General features: G+C 45.6%; 2 protein-coding genes across 2 annotated transcripts; one reads left to right on the forward strand and one right to left on the reverse strand.

Moving 5' to 3' along the window:
* Positions 1-3,570: 3,570 nt before the first annotated feature.
* EBPL (EBP like) lies at positions 3,571-17,525 on the forward strand. Its single transcript, XM_038761641.1, has 4 exons — positions 3,571-3,717; positions 12,833-12,902; positions 15,503-15,641; positions 17,267-17,525. The coding sequence occupies exons 1-4, from the start codon at positions 3,571-3,573 to the stop codon at positions 17,505-17,507; spliced, it is 597 nt and encodes a 198-aa protein (XP_038617569.1). The 3' UTR covers positions 17,508-17,525.
* A 4,620-nt stretch (positions 17,526-22,145) lies between these two features.
* Positions 22,146-23,256, reverse strand: ARL11 (ADP ribosylation factor like GTPase 11). Its single transcript, XM_038762039.1, has one exon. The coding sequence runs from the start codon at positions 23,254-23,256 to the stop codon at positions 22,705-22,707; it is 552 nt and encodes a 183-aa protein (XP_038617967.1). The 3' UTR covers positions 22,146-22,704.
* Positions 23,257-23,490: the final 234 nt, after the last annotated feature.

The following is a 23,490-nucleotide window of genomic DNA, read 5'->3' on the forward strand; positions in this document are numbered from 1 at the left end:
GCCATAGAAAACACAGGTATGTTAGCCTACAATCTTACTCCTGAGTGATTAATTCTGGATAGCAGAATGATGCGTTGCAGTGCCGGTTAATGACGAGAACAGCACCACAAATTGCTGATGAATGTAATACTGAACTAGTCATTTTAACTGCAAATATAAATAAATCCTATTTGTTCTGTGAGGAGGAGAAATATATGCATCACTGGCTTTTTGGGTAAATGAAACCAATGAAGTTTGGGTCCTTGCATCGCTAAACTCTACCTCCTCCCACCACTTTTTTTTCTTTTCTTCTTGTTGGATTCCACATAAACCCATTCCTGATTTAGGGTTGGGGGAGGCTGCTATCACTTTTACTGTAGAAATCTCACAGAGGAAACTCTCTTAGTAGAATCATGAACCTTCGCATCATCCTGTCCCTGCCCTTTGGTCAATGACTTGTTTTCTTGCTGCAGCAATTTGTATTTGAAACAGTTTTAGGCCCTGACTCTATTTAGTTGTCAGTGAAGTTAAACTGGACTTTTAACCAGTTCAAGGTTCCATCTCTTTGCATTTCTACCTGATCCAACCATTGAAACTGCCCTGTGTTCACACCTACTTAGGAGATATTAAGATAAATGAGTTCCAAGGCATTTATGAAGTGCTGGGATAGATGAAAAGTGATCTGATAAGATACAGTCTCTGTCCCACACAAGGCTTACATAAAATCTATCTTATCCCCATTTTACAGATGAGACCGAGGTCCGGAGATATTAAGTGGCTTGCCTTCGGTCCCACACAGCAGGCCAATAGCAGAGCTGGGACTAGAACCCAGATCTCCTGACTCCCAGCCCGGTGCTCTTTCCACTAGACCACAATGCCTCCCCTTCTCATCACATCTCTCTCGGGTCTCTTCTCATGAATAAGATGCCAGGTAAGTGTTGCTTTCCCCTTTGACCACCACTGTAGCTCAGAAACACCCTGCTCCCAAGTATAATTATGGTATTTATTAAGCACTTACTGGGTGCCAGGCACTATACTAAGCACTGAGGTGGGTACAAGCAGATGGGATTGGACACACAGTCCCTGTCCCGCACAGGGCTTGGAGTCTTAATCCCCATTTTGCTGCAGATGAGGTCATAGAGGCACAGAAAAGTGAAGTGATTCACCCAAGGACACACAGCAGACAAGTGACAGAGCTGGGATTAGAACCTATGACCACCTGATTCCCAGGCCCGTCCTCTATCCACTATGCCATGCTGCTTCCCTATCATGTGAGTGAGATCTCTGTAGTGCCGGTGGTGGTGGTATAAGTAACTAGTGCAATACACTGTTCAAAGCTCAAGGTAGAGAAAGACGCAGTGGCGGGGCCTCTATTTCTGGGGGTTTTCTTACAGTCACTCCCATGTGACTTTTCTGATGCCTGGCTTAAGAGCCCCCTGAGCTGCTCCACTGACCCCACAGGCAAGTTCAACGGTAGGATCAGGTAAAAATGCAATGAGATACAACCGTGAACTAGGTAAGAGTCCAGCTTAACTTCACTGACAACTAATACAGGTTTAGGGGTAGGCTAACAGCATTCACTTCTCTAGGCATCTGGACCTAATCTGGTCTGATTGGATCAGAGTCGAATGTAACAACTGGAAAGACCATTGTGCTCTTCTCCCTCACCCTTAAAACAGTTACTGAAACTCATCTTAATTCACAAGGGTTTATGGGGGAAGGGATACTTAGATTGTTGAGTGGAGAATGCGGCAAGGAGAAGAGTTGGGGGAAGAGGGAAAGGAACATAAAACCAAAAGGCAAGGCAAGGCAGACAGTGATCCAAGAGGAAAACAGCAGAAATTTATGGAGAACTGACGGGTGGTGCTGGAGGGGACGGGTTGTCAAGGCAGAGATGGCAGGATGGACTCCAGGTGTCACCTAATCCCATCAATCACTCATTCGGTGGCATTTATTAAACCTCTACTAATCAGCCAATCACCAGTATGTGTGGAGTGCAGTTTGCCTGCACAGTAGGGTACGATAGAATTAGCACACAGGACCCCTGTCTTCAAGGAATTTACAATCTAGTGGGGGAGGCAGGCAAGTGCTTATGTTAGTGCTCTGCATAGAATAAGCACTCTAAATGCTAGTGACTGATGCTCTAGGTTCTATGGATTTCTAAAAAAAGTTCTGATGACATCATTTTGTTGTGTTACATGGCCTGTATGGGGTGCGCAATTTATCTCTGCTACTACCGGGTCAGCAAGACAAACCTAGTATCCCCAAATGCAGCTGTTGCCACCAGCTGGCCCAGTCTTCCTTTCCATTGCCACTGTCCCCCATCCCACCCACCCAGCTCGTTACCCCACTACTGCTGGGTTTGCAAGAGTATGTGGGGCAGCGGGACTAAATCGCTTCCACGGAGTTGGTATCAGTGGAATCCCAAACCAGGAGGCAGTGGTGACAGCAACACCATCCATGGGTCCATCTGCAGTAACTTTATCCTAGTTTTGATAGCTGAGATACTCAACACATGTGTTTAACTTTTAATAAATGATTGCCTAATCCTTTGGAAAAGGGACTTTTTTATGGGCCTAGTTTCCTCCACCTTCAGAATAAGTGTACTATTTCCCTTCTATCTAGTTCTAGCAGTAGTGGCGGTACAGTGAAATCCTTTGTTCCTTGGCAAAGGAGTCACGGACAGTGTATAATAATAATAATAATAATATTTGTTAAGCACTTACTACGTGCCAAGCACTGTAGTAAGCATGAGGATAGATACAAGGTAATTAGGTTGTCCCACATGTGTCCCTATTTTACAGATAAGGTAACAGGCACAGAGAAGTTAAGTGACTTACTCAAAGTCACACAGCTGACAAGTGGTGGAGCGGGGATTAGAACCCAAGACCCCTGACTCCCAAGCCCCTGCTCTTTCCACTGAGCCACGCTTCTTGAAAAGTACTCAGACCCTTTGATCTGGAAGGAAAGTAGGCCGGCGTATGCTTCCTCCAACCTCCTAAAAACAAGAGAAAACCTAGGTCCTTTGGTTCTGGCTGTGAGGGCTACTGTCACCCCAAAGTACGCTGTCCACCAGGCGACAGCACTGGTAGGGGCAGAAGGAAGCACGCGAGTGCAGTCAGAAAGGTACATGGCCTGTGCTCGCGATGAGGGCAAGGAGGAAGGGAGGCGGAGGCTTCCACTGTCCCGCCTTTAATGGTGGTATTGTTACGCGCTTATTGTTTGCCAAGCCCTGTCCTTAGCCCTGGGGAGTAGACGCCAGGTAATCAGGTTCAACACAATCTGCCTCTCTTCGGAATCCCAATCCAAGTCGGAAGAAGGCTAGCTATTGAATCCCCGTTTCACAGATGAAGTTGGGGCATGGGGAGGTGACTCGCCCAAGGTCCCGCAGCAGGCAAGGGGCTGACCCAGGCTGGGGGCCTTGGTCTCCTGACCACAACGCTTCCCGGGTCTTCAACCTGAGTGAGTGAGGCCGATGGGGTGGCCGTGCCGACATTGTGCCTAGCTCCTCCCCGCCCCAGAGTTTGGACGGGGGCTGTCCCGTCTGGTCCCAGCCCCGAGCGTGGGCGGAGGATGGGGATGGGGACGGGAATGGGGACGGGAGGTCCGCTGGTCCTGTGCTTGGCGCAGCTGGCGCTGGGCTGCGGCCTGGGCCTGTGGCTGGGCCGCCGGGCCGCGGCCGCCGACCGCTGGGCGCTCACCTGGCTCTGCTACGACGCCCTGGTGCATCTCACCCTGGTAAGTTGGCCGCCCCTTCCCTCCGAGCCCCCGGCCCGCGGGGGCCCCCTCTCCCCCGCTCCCCCTCATGCTGCGGACGCCCCGGGCCGGAGGGCCGGAGGGCCGGGACTGCTGGCTCCCTGGTGGCGCGGAGGCGGGGGAAGCGCCTCGCTGCTGGTGGCCCGGGCCCAAGGGCACCGTGCCCAGGGGCGGACCCGCTCGAATGGTATTACCAGCAGCGATCCCCGGCCTGAGCCCGGATCGCCCAGATCTCCCCGATCGTGGTCTGACCCCGCCACCGGCCCCCACACCTCCTAAGGGCTTCGGGCCAGGCGGCCCCCAGATGGGCCTTAGGGGTCTGCTTTTCTTTTCTTCCCTTACCTCCACCAGCCCAGGGGGGCTCGGGCCTCCGCCCTCCTCTCTCCTCCTGCTCTTCCTCCTCTTTCCCCTCCCGTTCCTGCCTCCTCCCAAGGCCCAGGCAGTTCCCATGTGGTAAAGGTCGCTGAGCCCGGGGGGTTGGGGGCGGGGGGACGGAGCCCCGCTGGGGCCCAGAGGAAGTCAGCGTCCATAAAATAGTCCCCCTGGGCTCTTAGCTCCTTGCGGGCAGGGGATTTGGCTACCAACTCTGTTGTAGTGTATTCTCTCAGCGCCTAGTACAGTGCTCTGCCCCCAGTAAGCATTCAATAAAGACCACATTGACTGATTGAATGTGTGGGGTTTGGAAGTTCAGGCCGTTTAACCTAGCCAAACCATGTTTTAATGAGGACTTAACCCTCCCCACCCTTCCTAACAAAACGTCCAAAATTTAAAAGAATTTTTGTTAAGCTTTTCTTAACAATTCCACAACTAAAATGAACTTTTCTACTTACCCACTGTAATTCTGCACGGCCGGCTTTCTTCCATTCACTTGTCTGAATGTCCTCATTCTTCAATATGTAGCTCTCACCTTAAACCCAATATTAGGATATTGTTAAACCCAGCTTGACCGACATCCCACATTCTAACAGAATCAAGGTTGTCTTAACATTGCTCAGGGGGCTAATAAGTAGCTACAATTATTATTATTAATAATATTTTTCATTCCATCATATTAAGCAATTACTGTGTACTGCACTGAGCACTTGGGAGAGTACAGTATAATAATAAAGACACATTCCCCGCCCACAGTGAGTTTACAGCCCCCTACTAAGTGCTGGGGTACATACAATCAATCAATCAATCATAGTTATTGAGCGCTTACTGTGTACAGAGCTTGGGAAGTACAGGTTGTACAAGTACAATATAAGATATTGTATCCCTTTCCCTCATGATGCTCTCAGTCTAAGGAAGGAGAACAGATATTTTATCTCCATTTTACAGATAAGAAAAATGAAGTACAGAAAAGTTACGTCACTTGCCCAAGGTCACACAGTAGGTTTTGTAAATGAATGATAAAAAAGGCTAAATTAAATCTCAAATGAAAATAGTTAGAATTTAAATTCCATTTTTGCCCAAATGAATATAAAATTACCCTTGAATTACATATTTTACATAAACCAAAACATTTGAGCTAGTACCTCAAACAGTGAGGCTGAGAAGCAGCATGGTCTAGTGGATAGAACATAGGCCTGGGAGTCAGAAAATCCTGGGTCCTAATCCCAGCTCCACCACTTGTCTACTGTGTGACCTTGGGCAAGTCACTTCACTTCTCTGTGCCTCAGTTACTTCATCTGTAAAATAGGAATTAAGACTATGACCCCATGGTGGGACAGGGACTATGTCCAACCTGCAACCTTGTATTCACCTCTGCACTTAGAACAGTGCCTGGCACATAATAAACACTTAATAAATATCACCAAAAAACCCCCAAAACCCCTCAATTTGAAAAAGTTCAAATCTTCTTGCGTTTGTTCCCATCATTGTGTGACTTTAGATGAGTAAATATATTTTGAACAAACTGGGGAAACTGTAGTGAGCCATATATAGACACCACATAATCCATGCTTTCTAGGAACTAAAAATTTCAGGTATGAAAGTCCTGCAGATGAACAGCAAATGTAACAAAATGTAGGCTTAAAAATACTGTATATCTACAATAGTATTGTGATTAGCCATGATAAATGGGGCTGAGTAAACAAATTGAGAAAGTTTTCAATTTCTGTTGAAATGCCTGGTGCCTAAGGAAAAGCAGTCACTCAAAAAGAAAACATCCCAAGGATTTTCACTATTATTATGCCAGTTGAATTCTTGAATAACTTAATCCAGAAGTTCTAGCAGTTGCATTTTCCTTTGGATTGTAGGGTTGAATAGTTCAACTGAGTGTGTAAGAGCATAAGGAATGTCATATTACTTGGGCCAGTGGACCACTCTGCCTAGTACTCTGTCCCCCAACCATGGCAAGAGGATACTTGTAGTGTCAGAGATGGTTGCTGTTCTAGGCCCTGAAACATGGTTGGTGATTTAGCCCCTAACCTTTCTGTATATCCATTAACTATTCAGTGGTATTCATTGAGCGCTCTTTTACTTGGGAGAGTACAACAGAATTAACAGACACATTCTCTGCCCAGTACAGTCTAGATGGGGGACAGATGCAAATATAAATACTTTTTAATATATGATTTCCCTTCTAATGGCCCAATGTCCTTGAATCTATCCTGATTTATTCACGACGACCCAGTAATCAAATCAAAACCACCCTCAGCATGTACATATTTCATTCCTAAGGATGGCACTTCCACCCAGTGCCCTGAGTTAATAGGTAGGGAGGCTCCAGGTCCTTGGTTTTCTTTTGTGGCCCCAGTGCCTAAAACATCTCCTTCAGTGATGAGTCCCCAATCACTCCCTATCCTTGTTCTCAGTACCTCTGGCCATAAAACCTGGGTCATAAAAAAGGCATCCTTCTTCCCATTGTCTTAGTCTGGAGGGCTAAGGAAGGGGGATCTGCAACCCAAAGAGGCTTGCAGAAGGCTGAGAGGCTCAGCAGGGCACAGGTGCTGGGCTGTCAGAGGTGAAAGGTCAGAGTTACAGACCCCGCTGACAGGCCAAGAAACATGCTGTGCGTCTTAACGATTCCCAACCAAACCAAATATCTGGGGCTCGGCCCTTTGAAATGGCCTGATTCCAGCCACGACGCATTGCGTTGCTGGGAAGAATCCAGGTTGAATTGGATTCATTTTTTAATGGTACTTGTTGTTAAAAGCTTACTTTGTGTGAACATTGTATTAAGCACTGGGGTAGATACAAGAAAATCAGATTGGACACAGGCCCTGTCCCACATGGGGCTCACAGTCTAAGTAGGAGGGAGAAGGATTTACTCCTGATTTTACAGATGAGGTAACTGAGGCACAGAGAAGTTGTAACTTGCCCAAGATCACACCGCAGACAAGTCCTTCAGTCTTTTCCTTTTACTCAGCTGTTTAGCGCTCTCTCTTCTTCCCACCCCACCCCCCAAATCAAATGTACTTTCTCTCAGATCATCTTTCCGCCTTTCAAAGGAAAGAGCATAGGACTGGAAGTCAGGAAACCCAGGTTCTAATCCCGGTTCCACCATTTGCCTGCTGTGTGTCACTTAACTGTTGTACCTCAGTTTCCTGAACTTTAAAACTGTAGATAAAATGCCTGTTCTCCCTCCCTTTTAGACCATGAGCCCCATGTGGACTGGTGGTTATATTTGATCTGATCATCTCATATCGATCTTGGTACTTAGAACAGTGCTTGGCATATAGTAAATGCTTAATAAATATCATTATTGTTATTATTGTTAATGTTAGCAGTAATAATAAGCAGGAATCCACCTTTCCTAGAATTGAGGCAAAGACCCACCCGGTCGCCGAAAGAATTTTGGGGTTCTGATTGCTGTGAAATCCTGGCCTATTCCATTCTCCCACACCCCCAACCACAGCAATGGTTTTATGAGTAACGACATACCCCGAACCCAGTCCCGGCTACCTGCAGCAATTACCCAAGTTGTGACAATCTTCACTCATTCATCTTTATTAAATGCTTACAGTGTGCAAAAGGACTATACTAAGCACTTGGGAGAGTGCAATACTACAATAAACAGATGTATTCCTTGCCCACAACGAACTCACACTGGGGCGGGGGGGGGGGGGGAGGTGAGACAGACATTAATTTACATAAATAAATAAATAAATTACAGATATGATACACTCTCAGCACAGCCCTCAGCCAGTGGTAAGCTCATTGTAGGCAGGAAATGTGTCTGTTTATTGTTGTATTGACTGACTCTCCCAAGCGCTTAGTACACTGCTCTGTATGCAGTAAGTGCTTAATAAATACGACTGAATGAATGAATGTTGCCTGTGGCATATTCATGATGGCCAGTTCCTTAAAATAAAAACAGCCAGCTCATTAGGAGCAGGAACAGCTGGGTACCACTCCCACACATAGTCACTAATGGTGAGGCACTGAGGGTCCCAAAGGAGGTCAGAGTGGCTGATCGCTCACTAAACGATGATGGATAGCTTTATCATGGCATGAAAAAAAAACAATTATACTAAGGCTGAAAAGATTGGAAATACTTGTTAGTGTGGGATAAGAGTAAGGCACAAGCTCTACCTACTCAAACTACTTCTTCATCTTAGTGGATTTGTGGTATTTATCTTTTAATAATAACAGCCTTCCAAGGAGATCAAATTACTTTGAAAATACCAAGTGTCTGAATCATTTTAATTAAATGAGAGATATGAGACTTTGTTAACTCTACTGTGCTTTACCGGTTAGAATGAGTTTGACTGATTGACTGACCTCAGAAGTAGGTTTTGTACTATGATTTTTACATCGGTTCTGTTTTGGAGTGGTGAGCATGAATATTTACAATTTTTTTTTTTAATCTGCCCTTCTCAATTTAATTTCTGAATTCTGATTCTGGATCAATGAATGGAGAAACTATCAAAATTATTCATTTTATAGTTAGGCATTTAGAAAAAGTAGCAACTGAAAATTGTGGAGAGAATCAATATAAAAAGGAAGGCACCATGGGGGGAAAAAAACCAAAATACTGTGTATAAAAAGAAAGGTACCACAGATACCCAAATTTTCCTCATACATAGAAAGTGGTATCTGTGATTTTTTACTTCAGCAAAACTTTATGGTCTTATTCAGTGTGGGTGATATATAGGAAAATGTGAACAGAATTCTGAACTTGTCCTCCACAGTATAGATAGAAGCTCCGACAGCCAGAAACTTATTTTGGCAGTAAACCAGAATAATGACTTTGGGTTTGTTAACCCTCTAAACTATAAGCTTGTTGTCGGCAGACAATGTGTCTACCATCCCTGTTGTATTAAGCAGCAGTATGGCTTAACGGAAAGAGCTCGGGCTTGGGAGACAGAAGTCGTGGGTTCTAATCCCAGCTCCTCCACTTGACAGCTGTGTGACTTTGGGTAAGTCACTTAACTTTTCTGTGCCTCAGTTACCTCATCTATAAAATGGGGATCAAGACTGTGAGCCCCAAGTGGGACAACCTAATAACCTTGTATCTATCCCAGCATTTACAACAGTGCTTGGCACATAGTAAGCACTTAACAAATGCCATAATTACTATTATTATTATTATTGTACTCTTCCAAGCACTCAGCCCAGTGCTTTGCACACCATAAGCAGTCAATAAATACAATTGATGGTGCTCTTTGTGTTTCTCCATTTGCCATTTCCTTCTTCGTTTCTTGTTTTTTTTTTCTTTTTTGGCCCATAATGCTTTCTTTCTCCTCTAATATGCAGTCATGTGGGTTCCTGACAGATGTTCAGAGAAGCAGCATAGCCTAGTGGGAAGAGCCCAGGCTTGGGAGTCACAGGACCTGGGGTCTAATCCAATCAATCAATCGTATTTACTGAGCACTTACTGTGTGCAGAGCACTGTACTAAGCGCTTGGGAAATTCAAGTTGGCAACATATAGAGACAGTCCCTACCCAACAGTGGGCTCACAGTCTAGAAGGGACTAGTGCCTGCTGTGTGACCTCAGGCAAGTCACTTAACTTCTCTGTGCCTCAGCTTCCTCATCTTTAAAATGGGAAATAAATCCCACTCCTACCTAGTTTGTGAGTCCCATGTGGGACAGGGACCGAGTCTAAACTAATAAATCTTGTATCTACCACAATTTTTAGGGCTTGGCACATAGTAAGTGCTTAACAAATACTAAAATTATTATAATTAATTACTATTTTTATGTTCCGGAAGTACACCTGGGGGCCAACACTTTCCACTAGGAGGAAAAACCCATGATACTTCTTTGAAAACAGTTTTCAATGTGCACTGGCATTTCTGAGCTTCCTGTTGGCAGTAGTCATGGTACTAGAATGCAGCCCAGCCCTTGGGACTGGAAGAAGGAAGAGTGGGCAAATTGTAAGCAGGCTTACCTTGGTTTCCACTAGTCATAATAATCTAACAAATAGTGTTCATATTTACTTTTTAAACACTGGGCTGTTTGCAGGATTAAAAGTTTGTTTGGGATCCTGAGGAGGACAAGTGGCTTCAGTTTCTGTCAAGCCCCAGGGCTCCCTCCCTCTTCAGAGGTCTAGCTCTCTTCCTCCCTTCAAGGCCCTACTGAGAGCTCACCTCCTCCAGGAGGCCTTCCCAAACTGAGCCCCTTCCTTCCTCTCCCCCTCATCCCCCTCTCCATCCCCCTCATCTTACCTCCTTCCCTTCCCCACAGCACCTGTATATATGTATATATGTTTGTACATATTTATTACTCTATTTATCTTGTACATATCTATTCTATTTATTTTATTTTGTTAGTATGTTTGGTTTTGTTCTCTGTCTCCCCCTTTTAGACTGTGAGCCCACTGTTGGGTAGGGACTGTCTCTATATGTTGCTGACTTGTACTTCCCAAGCGCTTAGTACAGTGCTCTGCACAAAGTAAGTGCTCAATAAATGCGATTGATTGATTGATTGGCTATGATTTGGCAGTTGCTGCCCCCTTTGAACCAATCCGGATTGGGGCTACTTGCCTGGCCCCCATGACTGCATGGCATTCAGAAGGTGGCTTTCTCTTGTTCCAGTGTGAGTTAAGTGTGGGTTAGCCCCCGGCGCTAGTCCACAATCTCCCTACAACCGTGGCCCCAGCCCAGAAGGCTTGCTGGTTTAGATTTAGTAAGGGCAGAACTGCCTCTGAAACTGTAGCAGATTGAGATAGGGAGGTATATGGGAAGAAAGTGTTGTTGGATCGTTCAGAAGAGGCACGTTCATTTGGGACAAGTGGAGAGGGTCCAGAGCCTGGAGGTTTCTGTGGGGTAAGGGGATGTGGGTGAGGTTGCTGCTCCCTGAGGGGTAATTCAGAGCTGGTAAAATTGGAGATAGTTCAGCATATGGTATTTATGGGAACCAGGATAAGTTCAAGTTGATCGTGTGGTTGTTGTGGGTTGCAGTTCAGCAGAGTCGAGTAGAGTGCGGCAGGAGGTGTACAGCAGTGAGCAGGATGTTAAAGTTCCCAAAGATCAGTAGAGGTGATGAGACTGAGAAGTCAGATAGGTGTAGCAGATTCACCCAGGGGTATCCTGCAGAGCAGGAGATGATGACAGCGAGGAACTGTAGTGGGTGGTAGAGATGGATGATAAGGATTTTGAATGTTGTGGAGGTGAGAGATAAGGGCGCCTGAAAGTGACCTTAGGGGGCAAGGAACAGATCTACTCCTCCACTTTTCCCATGAGCTGGGGGAGAGAGAAGTGAGGTTTCCTCTGGAGAGGGCAGTAGGGAATGGAGGGCTATTGGCCTACAGACAGGTCTCTGTGATGGTGAGGAGGTGGAGTGAGCAGGATAGAAATAGGTCTTAAAAGAAGGGGAATTTGCCTGAGTCAGAACGGGATTTCCTGAAGCCACAGCCAAATGGACTTGTAAGGTGGTGTGGGGTGGGAGAGGTGGTAGGGGGAAGGAGCATATGGGATTGGGAAATGTTGTCCAGCACTATTGGGGCCAGTTGGTTAGGGGTGGTATTAAGATTGGAGAACAGGGCTATGAGAGCACTGGGTAGGGTGGAAGCACAGACGGGTGGGGGCAGATATCTGTGGTGGGCAGGGAACTCTGTTATGGTATGCTCTCCCAAGTACTCTACACACAGTATGTGCTCAATAAATACCACTGATTGATTGTAGGGAGCCTGACTGGGCACCTGGTGGTAATGCAGGCAGTGAGGCAGTCTCCCCAGTGCCCTGGGGCCGCGAGTTGAAAAGAGCCCAAATTTCAACACCATTTCCCTAATAAGGGGCATCTGGTCACTCTGCATCTTATACAACTCCTGAAATGAAGTTGGAACTTGGGACTGGCAAATGATAATACTGTAGCCTCCTATATCTTCTGTCTGTATCTTCTGTCTACAGTTTAGCAGAGCTGGTTCTAAGGCCCGAATACCTAGTCTCATTCTGAAGACAGGCCCATTACTGAGCTCATGATTTTAATTTTTCTTGGATCATATTTGTGACAACTGGAAATAGAAATAGGTGATATGATAAGGATCAGTATTGTCTAATTTCAAATTTGGCATTTTTATAATTAACATCTTGTATTGAAATAGCACCTTGGAATTTATGCTACACAAATATAATTTGTTTTCAGACATCCTCATCCTTCTGTTTTAGCTGAGAAAATTGAGGCAGGGAAATTATCTGATTTGCAAGGCCTCACAGGTAGAGCCTACATCACAGTACACTACTGTATATGTTACCTTTGTCTTTAATGAAGAGAAGCCTCGTGGCTTAGTGGAAAGAGCAGAGGACTGGGAACCTTAGGACCTGGGTTCTAATTCCAGCTCTGCCAAATTGCCTGCTATTAGATGCTGGGCAGTTTACTCAACTTATCTGTGCCTCAGCTTCCTCAACTGTAAAATGGGGATTCAGTACCTGTTCTCCCTCCTACTTAGACTGTGAGCCCCATGTGGGACAGGTACTGTGTCCAACATGACTGCCTTGTATCTACCCCAGTGCTTGGTGCAGTGTTTGGCAGGTAGCAAGTGCTTAACAAATGCTGTTACTATTACTGTAATTGCTTTGAATAAAATGTAGTTCTTATAATGGGAGGTGTTTGTGAAGGTCATGAAGGGGTATAATCCAGAACTTGAGGTTTCTGTGAAGTAATTCTGTATATGTAACATTGCATGGTACTTGTCCAAGAAATGTTTTGTGTTTTTTTTTTTCCCCTAGGAAGGTCCTTTTGTCTACATCTCTCTAACAGGCACCGTTGCAGAATCAGACAGCATACTGGCTTCTCTATGTAAGTACTTTTCACTACTTGCAACATGGTTATTTTGAGAAATAGTGGTATTAACCAATAATATCTACTGAGTACCTACTGTGTACTAAGCACTGCACTAAGCGCTTGGGAGAGTATAACAGAATTCGTAGATATGATCCCTTCCCTTAAGGTGTTTACAGTCTCGTTGGGGAGACAAACACTGAAACAAATTGCAAGGAGGAGGAAGCAGTAAGGGGAACATATAAAGGTATGTTTACAAGTGCTGTGTAGGAGTGTGAGAACCCAAGTGCTTAGGAAATGTGGAAGGGCTGAAGTGGCAGTTGGGAGATATAGGATGAAGAGGTGCCAGATGAATCAGGGAAGGCTTCCAGAAGGTGATGTGATTTTAGAAAGTCTTTGAAGACGGGGAGAGCAGTGACCTGCCAAATGTGCAGGGTGGAGAGAGCTCCAGGCTAAAGGGAGGAAGTGAGTATAAGGTCCTATCAGGAGAGATAAGACGAAAGAACAAAGGGGATGAGCTGAGGAGTATTGGGAGGAGAGAGAGCTGAGTGCCTTTAAGTCAATGTCCAAGAGTTTCCGCTTAATGAGACTTAGAATTTTCTGAGCACCCACTTGGGGCAATGCACTGTACTAAGCCCTTGGGAAGTACAAAACAAACATATGGCACTCCCCACAAGGAATTACACTCCAAAGGGGGAGACAGACATAAAAATATTTACAAACAGAGTAGTCAAGATAATAGCAGTTTTAATCTGATAGTCAAGAGGATTCTCTACACAGTTTGAGGCTATTCAGTAGTGTGTGTTTAAATCATAGGTTCTTCAAGCTCACAATACTGCTGTTCCTTTCAGAGCAGTAGTGGAGAAATAGTCTCCAAACCCTTCAGCAGTTGGCCTAGGAAATGTTGTTTGGGGCTCTGGGCATTAGAGGGCAGAATAGGTCATTCCCAGGTCCCATCCCATTGAAGAAATGCTTATTCATTCTTTCAGTCATTCAGATTTATTGAGTGCTTACTGTGTGCAGAACACTGTGCTAAGTGCTTGGGAAATCCTTGCAGTGGTGAGAGTGGCCCGCCTCCCCACCTCTAAACTCGGGTAGTCCAGCCTGGCAGAGCCCCTAGAACAGATTTCATCCCTGAGAAGCAGCATGGCCCAGGGGAAAGAGCACAGGCCAGGCAGTCAGAGGACCTGGGTTCTAATCCCAGCTCTGCCACTTGCCTGATGGGTGACCATAACAATAAGCAAATCGCCTAACTTTTCTGGGGCTCGGTTTCCTCATGTGTAAAATGGGGAGTAAATAAATACCTGTTCTCCCTCCTACTTGGATTGTGAGCCCCATGTGGGACAGGAAAAGTGTTTGACCTATCTTCTGTCTACCCCAGTGCTTAGTACAGTGCTTGGCACAGAGTAAGCGCTTAACAAATACAATTATTAAAATTAGCCCTGACACTGTGGGTGAATATAGTAGGGTTTCTTTTCTACCCCTTGGGGTGGCAGATGTAGGCCCAGCAGAAAACCTGTCTTTATAGCAGTGTTCAGTTTGGTGGTGTTTGTCCCGGGGACATTCAGTGTAGCCAGTCAGCTGAGGACAGAAGGCTGCTGCTCTTTGTATCTGGGCATTCACTGTGCTCTTCTCATCATGGTGTCTCCATGTTTTGTCTCATTAAATACTTAATCTTATTTATGGGCTGTTCTTCCCCTCTGGACAGCCTTTTCATTTGGAAACTTCTTTACCTCTTGGCCCTAGGGAACTGTTTCTAGGTCCATTATGGGCGTCTCACTGCCGAGATAAGATATGCAGCCAATTTGCCACTCCTTTTACCTTCTCTAAACACTACAAGAATTGTTTTAAAGGGGAAACTGGTAGTCCTGAATCATTAATGTCCTGCCATCTCCAGAAAGACTGACTTTCTACTAGTATTACATTTTCCAGAAGAAAATATTCTGATATTGGGGCTCAGTGCATAAATTAGTACCTGTATTTCTATGCTCACTGTACATACCAGCATAATTTGTACTTTTGGTGACCACTGAGTTCTCTGTACTAGGGCGGGATTGAAATACTAGTCCTCTGTTTCTTTTTAATTCACTGTTTTGTTCAAGCTGTTTAATAACAATGGCCCTTCTCCCTACCCTGCCCACCACCCCAACCCCTGCCTATGAAAATAAAGGCAAATTTTGTAAAGACATTATTAATGAAAATGGCACTTTTTGGCAAAAATTTCCTTACAACTTTCTCATCTTGAAATTCAAATTATATACACTTTTGAATGGATAACAGGATCAGACAATAAAAATGGCATAACAGAGTGATCTTTTGGAAACACTTTATATCCAGTGTTTTGTATAGTCTGTTCCCAAAGCTATAGAATTTCATTAATGACATGGCATTTCAGTAGTGGAGACAATATGCCAAATGTTTCACTTTGTGGGTATTAATGTTCCTCTGAATTGTGCATATGGCTCAGAGGCCATGTCATCGTCCACTAAAACATTATGAAGGATGGAGACAGAAGTGGCAATTCTTGTGCCTTTTTTTTCCCCTGGGGGAAAGGTCATTTAAGTTGACTGTGATGGAATTAATTGCTTGATGAGTAATGAAATGTTTCTATTGTTTAGGGAAAGAATATGGCAAAGCAGATGCAAGATGGCTTTCTTCTGACCCAACAATTGTATCCCTGGAATTGCTGACTGCTGTTTTGGATGGAATTTTAGCACTAATGCTCATTTACGCCATTGTCAAAGAGAAGTATTATCGGTAAGTGTTGTTTGGTTTTCTTTTGGTTGTTGTTGTTGGGTTTTTTGGTGGGGGGGAGTTGTGGGGGTTTTTTTGTTTTGTTGTGTTTTTTTTGTTTTTAAGAAGGAAAACATAAAAAATGAGTATGGGGTTGAAGAAGTGTATCCGGGTGAAGGTGCCATAAAGGCAACTGTTTTCTAAACAGTTATTCAGTGAAAGGGATGATTTGAAGCCGGTTGAAAATAAGACTACAGAAACATGATCCACAGTGACGTGTCCAGCTGAAAGGCTTTGTGTGGGATGCAAAGGTCATTGAATTGTTGCATCACGCTTTCCCTGATTACTCACTCATCTCCCCATCCTATTTTCCCTAAACATTTAGGAGCTCACCCCACTCCTCTCTACAATGGCACTTATGTACATACCTTTACATTCGCTTGCTTCCCTCTATCTGTAATTTATTTTAATGTCTGTCTCCCTGACTAGACTGCCAGCTGCTTGAGGGCAGGAACCCTGTCTACTCTGTTGTACTTTCCCAAGTACTTAGTCCCATGCTCTGCACAGAGTAAGTCCTCAATAAATACCCTTGATTGGCAGCAGGATTTCTGGTGAAGGGCCCCAGAGCAACAGAAAGTGTTCACACACAGAAGGCACTCACGTAAGCTGGACAAATGAGGAAAACTTCTTTCTAGCATCTTGCTGGTAGGGGTAAAGGCAAGAATATTATCTAGCCTGAATCTGCTGTTGCCTGTGGTAGTGGCAGCAAGTGGGAGCAGCATGGCAGAGGCTGAGGGGAACTAGCAGGCAGGGAGAAAGATCCATCTGGCCCCCAAAAGGGCCCCGGGCTAGGGGCTGGGCCCTGCTAGCAGAGGGCACAAGGACTAGTGCTTGGCCAGCCAGTGAAGAAGACATGTGGGACATTTACAGGCTCTCAATATTGAGCACATAGCCCAGGGCCTCGAGGTCCAGGTGAAAACGGGATAGGTGAGCCTGGGGCTGTTGGTGACAAGAGACAGCAGGGGTGGGGGCAGGATTGGAGGGGGCAGAGCCAGATAATTAAGCCTGGCTCTACCCCCGGCCCTGGAGGGAAGAGGCCCGACTCCCACCATGCCGCCTGCAGCGGAACAATTTCCATACCGGAACGGCCGTTCTGGGACTGTCTTACTGGAATTGTGTTCTGGACGCTTCTGACTTACTTCTACCCCTTCTTGTAGGCCTCAGAAAATCTGAGCCTGGGGATCTGGATGCTTCAAAATCACCTTCCAACTCTGAGTAAACCCATGCTGTTTCCTAAGTTAAGGATAGCCCATAAATGACTATGCACTGGTTGTTTTTCATGGCCAGCACTGTAATGTATTTACTATTTTAATAATTTTGGTATTGAGTCAGGTGCTTACCGTGCCCCAAGGTACTGTTCGAAATGAGAGGGTAGGTTCAAGATAATCAGATCGGACACAGTACCTGACCCGCATGGGGCTCACAATCTAAGAGGTAAAGCGACGCAGTGTCGTCTTCCCATTTTACAGATGAGGAAACTGTAAAATGATATAAAACCTGGCTCAAAGAAAGGATGACAGTAGCCTAAGATAAAAAGTGGAAAGGCAGTCAGGGAAGTCTCTTGTTCTTATTTCTTGTCTCTCCAACAGGCACTTCCTACAAATTACCCTGTGCGTATGTGAACTATATGGTGGATGGATGACCTTCTTTCCAGACTGGATTGTGGGAAGCCCCAACTTAAACACCAGCAACTGGCTCTATCTTTGGGTCTACCTGGTGTTTTTTAACGGGTTGTGGGTTCTGGTCCCCAGCTTGCTACTCTACCAATCCTGGGTGGGAATCAAGAAAATGCAGCTCAAGAAACTGAACCCAGGAAAGAAACGCAAATGAATGTACAAAGTGAGAACCACTTAACTGTTTGCTTCATGTGATTTCAACCTACCTCTGTTTAGTAGAAATGGAAGACGCTGCAGTCCCAGTCATTGTGAGTTTTTCAGGTAGAATTTTTCTGAAAAAGAAGGTGACTTTCTTAGAAATTTTCACTAACTAGAAAATCAGGGATCAAGAAATACCATTTCATTTGTACCTGGATTGAACTTTAAGAAGCAATTTTTGACACAGAGTTTTGTGGCATGGGTTGTTATAATCTCTCACTGTAAAAAAAAGCTAAGATTGATCTCTCTCCCTCTCCCTCCCTCTCTCTCCTTGTTAAGTGCTTACTGTAGTAAGCACTTGGGAGAGTACATACAACAGAACTGGAAGACGTGTTCCCTGTCCACAATCTACAGTCTAGAGAGGAGATGTTATTGTCTTGTTTTTATTGAATTTAAAGAGTGTAACATATAAGAGCCTCAGGCAGAAATTAACTCTGCTGTGCTGTGTCTCAAGATTTGACCTACCACCTTCTTATGCAGAAAGCAGGCCATCCTGCCTGAAAGAGTGACACGTGGTGGCTCTGGGATAACACTGTACTAACTGAATGATTGATAAACTATTGTATTTTGACAAATCAGAAGTCCGATATAGCGGTTACAGCACATCACGAGATTTCTCCCTTTCTCTAGGACCCCTCTATCCATTTGTTTGGGCTACTGTTCCCTTTCTCTCTGTGCCTTTCTCACCCTGTTAGCTCCTTCCAAAACAATGGGAATTGTAGACTTTTTGCCTACTGGGAAATGTACTATATTTACTTGCATAGTTGACTTACAAGGCATAATTGCCCCACTCCGATTTTTGAGGAGAAAGTATGATCACTTTTTGTACCAACTAATTGTAAGCAGCAATAGCCCTGGGTCAAGGTGGGACAGAAAAGGATGAGATTGTGACATAGCAGCTGGGGGTGGTTACTTTATTAAGCATGCTACTGCTACAGGAACAGAAAGGTGAGCACTTGAAAAGCAGGTGGGAGTAATTACCTTAATTCATGAAGGTGCCGGGGCCAGGAGAGGAGTAGACAAGTGAGTGTGTGGCAAAGCAGGTGAAGGTAGTTAATTCATTAAGACTACCACAGATGAGAGGAGGAGCAGAAAGGTGAGAACACAGGAAATAGAACCAGTTTGGAAGGAGTTAATTCATTGAGAGTCTATTACATTGTAGCATTTGTAGAAGAAAGTGAAACAGTCCTAAACCGATTAATCAGTTGTATTTATTGAGTGTGTTCTGGGTGTAGAGCACTGCACTGCAGGTTTGGGAGAGTCGGTAGACACCAAATGTCCTCTTACCTTCCTCTTTCTTCCCCCTTCTTTCCTTTTCTTTTTCCCCCCTTATTGCTAGACTTAATTTCCCTTGTTCTAGTCCCTCCCCAATTTCTGGGTTTCAAAAACAAATTGGGCACTTATATGAGGAAATATTTAAGTTGCCTCAATCAGATTTTCTTACTTCCTTTTCTCATTTCCCTTCAGCCCCCCAGCTCCACCTCCAAAAGAGATTTGAATGTTAAAGCGAAAGGCCTTGCCAATACCTTCCCACCACTGGCTCCCAGATTAAACCAGAGGGCTGAGGGGGTATCGGAGGTTTATATGTGGCAATAGCTACAGCTAAGCAATCAGGCTATGGGCCAGGATGCTCTAATTTAGAAGAGAGGTGGTGCTCAGAGTCAGACTACCCCACCAAATGCACCTCAAGCTTTGTGGGCAAGTGGCTGGTAACCTGTGAGGTAAAGTACCTTTTTTCACTTTTCCAGAGCAGGGAGGTGGGGCTGGGGAAAAGGGCACCTCTGTTCACACGTAACCTCGCATCTCACTGATACCTGCTGCTTTCCTAGACTCCAAGATGGAAAGCAGATATAAATACCAAGAGAAAAAAATAAGTCCCATTGATATTTAGGCCAAAACCAGGGAAAATGACAGGATGGGAAATAGTGGCTGGCACATTGTAAGTGCTTAACAAATGCAATAATAATAATTATTATTAGGATGACAAATGACTAGGAATATGGAGAAACCTGAAAGTTAGGTCACTACTGTCTTTCAAAAAGGATCAGAAGGGAGCATCTCACCAAGGCAAGTCTCCCTTGGAATGGTAAAGCTGCAAAGCCAAACTAGAGAAGGGGAAGAAACGGATTTATGGGATTAAACCAAAACACAAACTAATATGCAAATCAGCAGGGCCTGATGGCATACTTGTTGGAATACTTGAGGAACTGGCAGAAGATATTACTGAGCTATGAGCTAAACAAAAAATCACATGGGGAAGTTGGAGTGGGTCAACATACTTGAAAAATCTGTGGAGAAACTGAAGAGGGCCCAGGGAAGAGAAACAAAAAATAGTTTTAGAGTGGGAAAAGGAAATGAAGTTGTTTAGCTTACTGAAGAGGTGGCCGATACAGGATTTAATAATAGTTTTCAGATGGCTGAAGGGCTCCTCTGGGGAAGATCAATCATATTTATTGATCACTTACTGTGTGCGGAGCATTGTACTAAGAGCTTGGGAGAGTACAAGATAACAATATAATAAACACATTCCCGTCCCACACTGAGCTTACAGACTAGAGAAGCTGATGTTGACCAATGATTTTTGATATCCACGGAGGACCCAAAAGAGGAAATGAGCTTAAATTATAGCAGGAGAGTTTCTGGTTGAACAGGACAAAGAACTTCCTGAAAATTATGGTGGTAGGGAGTCCCAGTTGAAGGGGGGCCATTTGTGTCCAGAGTTGGTAGACATGTTCCCTGCCCATAATGAGCTTGCAGCCCAGGTAGTGCCTTTTCACCTGCTCTGAGCAGAGGGCCTAAGCAGACAAAATCTTAACTGTGAAGGGAAAGAGCCTGTTTGGTTACTATTGTTATAGTATAACACCTGAGCTAGATGCAGCTAGTTCCAAGGTGAGCTTGACATCCTCCTCCTGAGATGTGGCTCATGACTGGCTATCTGCACCCAGAGGCCTGCTAACATGGAATGGTGGGTGAAGTCTGTATTTGCTCAGGACAAATATGCTCCTGGTTCTGGTTGAAGCCAAACAAACAGTGAACCACAGTAAAGGGGCTCCATTCTTTCACTCTCCTCCCAGTTCTCTTCCTAGTCTCCCTCCCCAATGTGATTCCCTGCCCCCAGCAAGAAGGTTTAATGTGTAATGTCTGGACCCCTTGCCCAGAGGGGCTTCTTCTGGGGGCCATGTTGTCAGCATCACCCAGCTGGGGCCCTGCTCTGGGCAGAGCTCCCTGTTTGGAGGAAAGGCAGCAAGATAATTAACCCTTTCTTTTGGGGACTTTCCTTCTCTGCTGGGATGAGCCCTTCTGGCCTGCAGGAGATGGAGCCACGCTCCCCAGAAGCAAACGCTTGATGAAACTGTTTTGTGCAAATGATTTTTAACCCTGATCGCTTCTAGCTGGTGAAGTTTTCCCCTTCTCAGCCTCCACTGTCCATGTTTCCTTCTGCCCTTCCCACGCCGGGGGTGGGGGTGGGGGGAAGCCCTCCACTCCATTTCCTAATTCTCTTTCATTGCCCTACCATTTCCCCCAATCTCCTGTTCATTTGGGCAAACTGGAATGAGTTTCAGGGCCCAAGTTTTTAAGTCTGCTGCAAAAGGCAGGGTATGAAAAAATTTCCCCCTCACCACCCTCCCTGCAATTTCAAATATCACCAAGATGGTCTTTCTATAAATTACAGAGATGAAACAATGTCATGTGTTACTGCCCCTTGGATTCAGCTCCCCGAGAGAGGCTACTTAAGCGGTGCTCAGTGGGTTAGAACCAATGTTTCTTTTTTGAGTGGGGAAGGGAAACAGTGCAAGCCCAAAAGCATTTACATATCTAAAATTTATTTATATCAATGTCTGCCTCCCGCTCTAGACTGTAAGCTCCTCTGGGGACATTTATACCAAGTCCGTCATATTGTAATCTCTCAAGTGTTCAGTACAATGCTCTGCACACAGTAAGTGCTCAATAAATACCACTGATTGCATAACAAAGTATGCAGGTAGCGGAGCAGGAGGTGCTATAAACTGTTCTTTTATGGGCTCATCTTGAAGGATTTTTGTCTGAATATTCATTAATTCATTCAATTGTATTGAGCACTTACTGTGTGCAAAGCACTGTACTAAACACTTGGGAGAGTACAATACAATAACAAACAGACACATTCCCTGCCACAACGAGCTCACAGTCTAAAGGGGAGCAATTTCTAGTGCAAACTATGCCAATCTGTTGTGGAACCTTCATCATGGCTCTTTACATGGTTTCGCCATTTCCCTGTGGGTCCCGTGCACCCATCCCACTGCCCCTTCTACCGGAGCGAGTGCCCTAAAGTAGGTCAAACTGATGAGTTGTATGTTCTAACTTCTATTTCTAGCTCACAGTACCTAGTGAGCAAATCACCAAATTCCTGATTACAACACATAAGGCATATGACATTCCTTCCCTATTTTCTCCCACACATAAGCCCCCAGAGTCGACCAGGAAGACCATACTAGGCCAACTGCCTGTTTATAAGATGCATTTTTAAGGCACACTTTTGCCCTTCTGAGCTGGTCCTCACTTGTACTGCTTGTACCTTTTATAGCATAGGTGATGCTCCACTTAGTCACAAGCTGATAAATGTAAAGGGCTTTTTAAAAAAATTCACCAAATAGTTGATTTTTAATAGCCACACAAATGAGGGGAAATCTTGGGAGGACAAAGGATGACAACCAGGAACAGAAGAATTTCTTGATTAACGAAGCTGAACCAAATTGAGGATAGCAAGTTAGTACCAGTGGAAGGTTTCCCCAGTCTTTAGCAGAGCCACATTTTTTCCCTCCCAACTGATATCCAATTACCCCTACCCCGCTCACAGCGCACGGTGAAGTGTTCCTCCCCTCTGAGCCTCCACTGCCACGTTCCCTTCTGCTCCAGCCCCTTCTTGCCTTAGGGAGCACCACTCTGTTTTCCTATTTCTCTTTCACTGCCTTTCCAGATCCCCGAAATGCCTGTTCATCTTGGCAAAATTGAGTGGGTTTCAGGGTCCAAGCATATAAGTCTGCTGCAGTAGAGATGGCATGAAAGCACTGCTCCCTCGCCACCTTCCCCATAATTTCAAATTTCACCGAGATTGTCTATAAGTTACAGAGACAAAGCAATGCCATATGTTACTGCCCCTTGGATTCAGCTCCTCATGGTGGAGGCATGCGCCTGGGGGACTTGAGCAGTCTGATCAGGGCATGCCAAGCCTCTGCCAACCCCTCGCCTGTGAGGGCACTGCAGCCCCTCAGCTCCCAGTTGTGGTTGTTGAACTGCTCCAGGTTGAGCCGACTCTTGATCTCCAGGAGCGACAGAGCCCCCGGCACCTCCTGCTTGTTGGCCAGGACTACGAAAGGGACCCCCACCATATTGGCATCATTCAGGACTTTCTCCAGTTCAGCCAGAGCGTCGGACAACCGGTCTGGGTCTGTGCTGTCCAGCACGTAGAGGAGGGAGTCGGTGCCCTCCAGGTAATCCTTCCAGCGGCAGCGCAGCTGGTCCTGACCGCCGATGTCCCACAGGGTCAGGGATAGCTGCCCGGGTATCTCCAGGGCCTCCACGTTGAAGCCCACGGTGGGTGAGGTCTTCACCAGCTGGTTGCTCTTCAGTTTGTACAGGAGGGTGGACTTCCCTGCTGAGTCAAGACCCATCATCACCACCCGGGCGCCCGCCTTCCACCGAGCTTTGGAATGGGCGGTGCCCATGGGGTCAGTAGCCTTGGTCCTCGTCAGTGGAATATCAGCCTCCAGAAGGAAGCCATTCGCACAGCCACTGGATGGAATACCTTAAGAGCCAAGGGCAGAGGCAGCATTTTCCTCCAGGATGACAGGGAACGGATCTGACACCTCACCTGGCTGGATCGGCTGGGAAGTGAAGTGGAGAGGGTCTGGCTGGGCCTCCCCCAGCAGGGAGCATCACAGAAGAGAAGTCAATGTCCC

This window comes from Tachyglossus aculeatus, chromosome 20 (genome assembly GCF_015852505.1).
Source record: "Tachyglossus aculeatus isolate mTacAcu1 chromosome 20, mTacAcu1.pri, whole genome shotgun sequence".
Taxonomy (NCBI): Eukaryota; Metazoa; Chordata; class Mammalia; order Monotremata; family Tachyglossidae; genus Tachyglossus; species Tachyglossus aculeatus.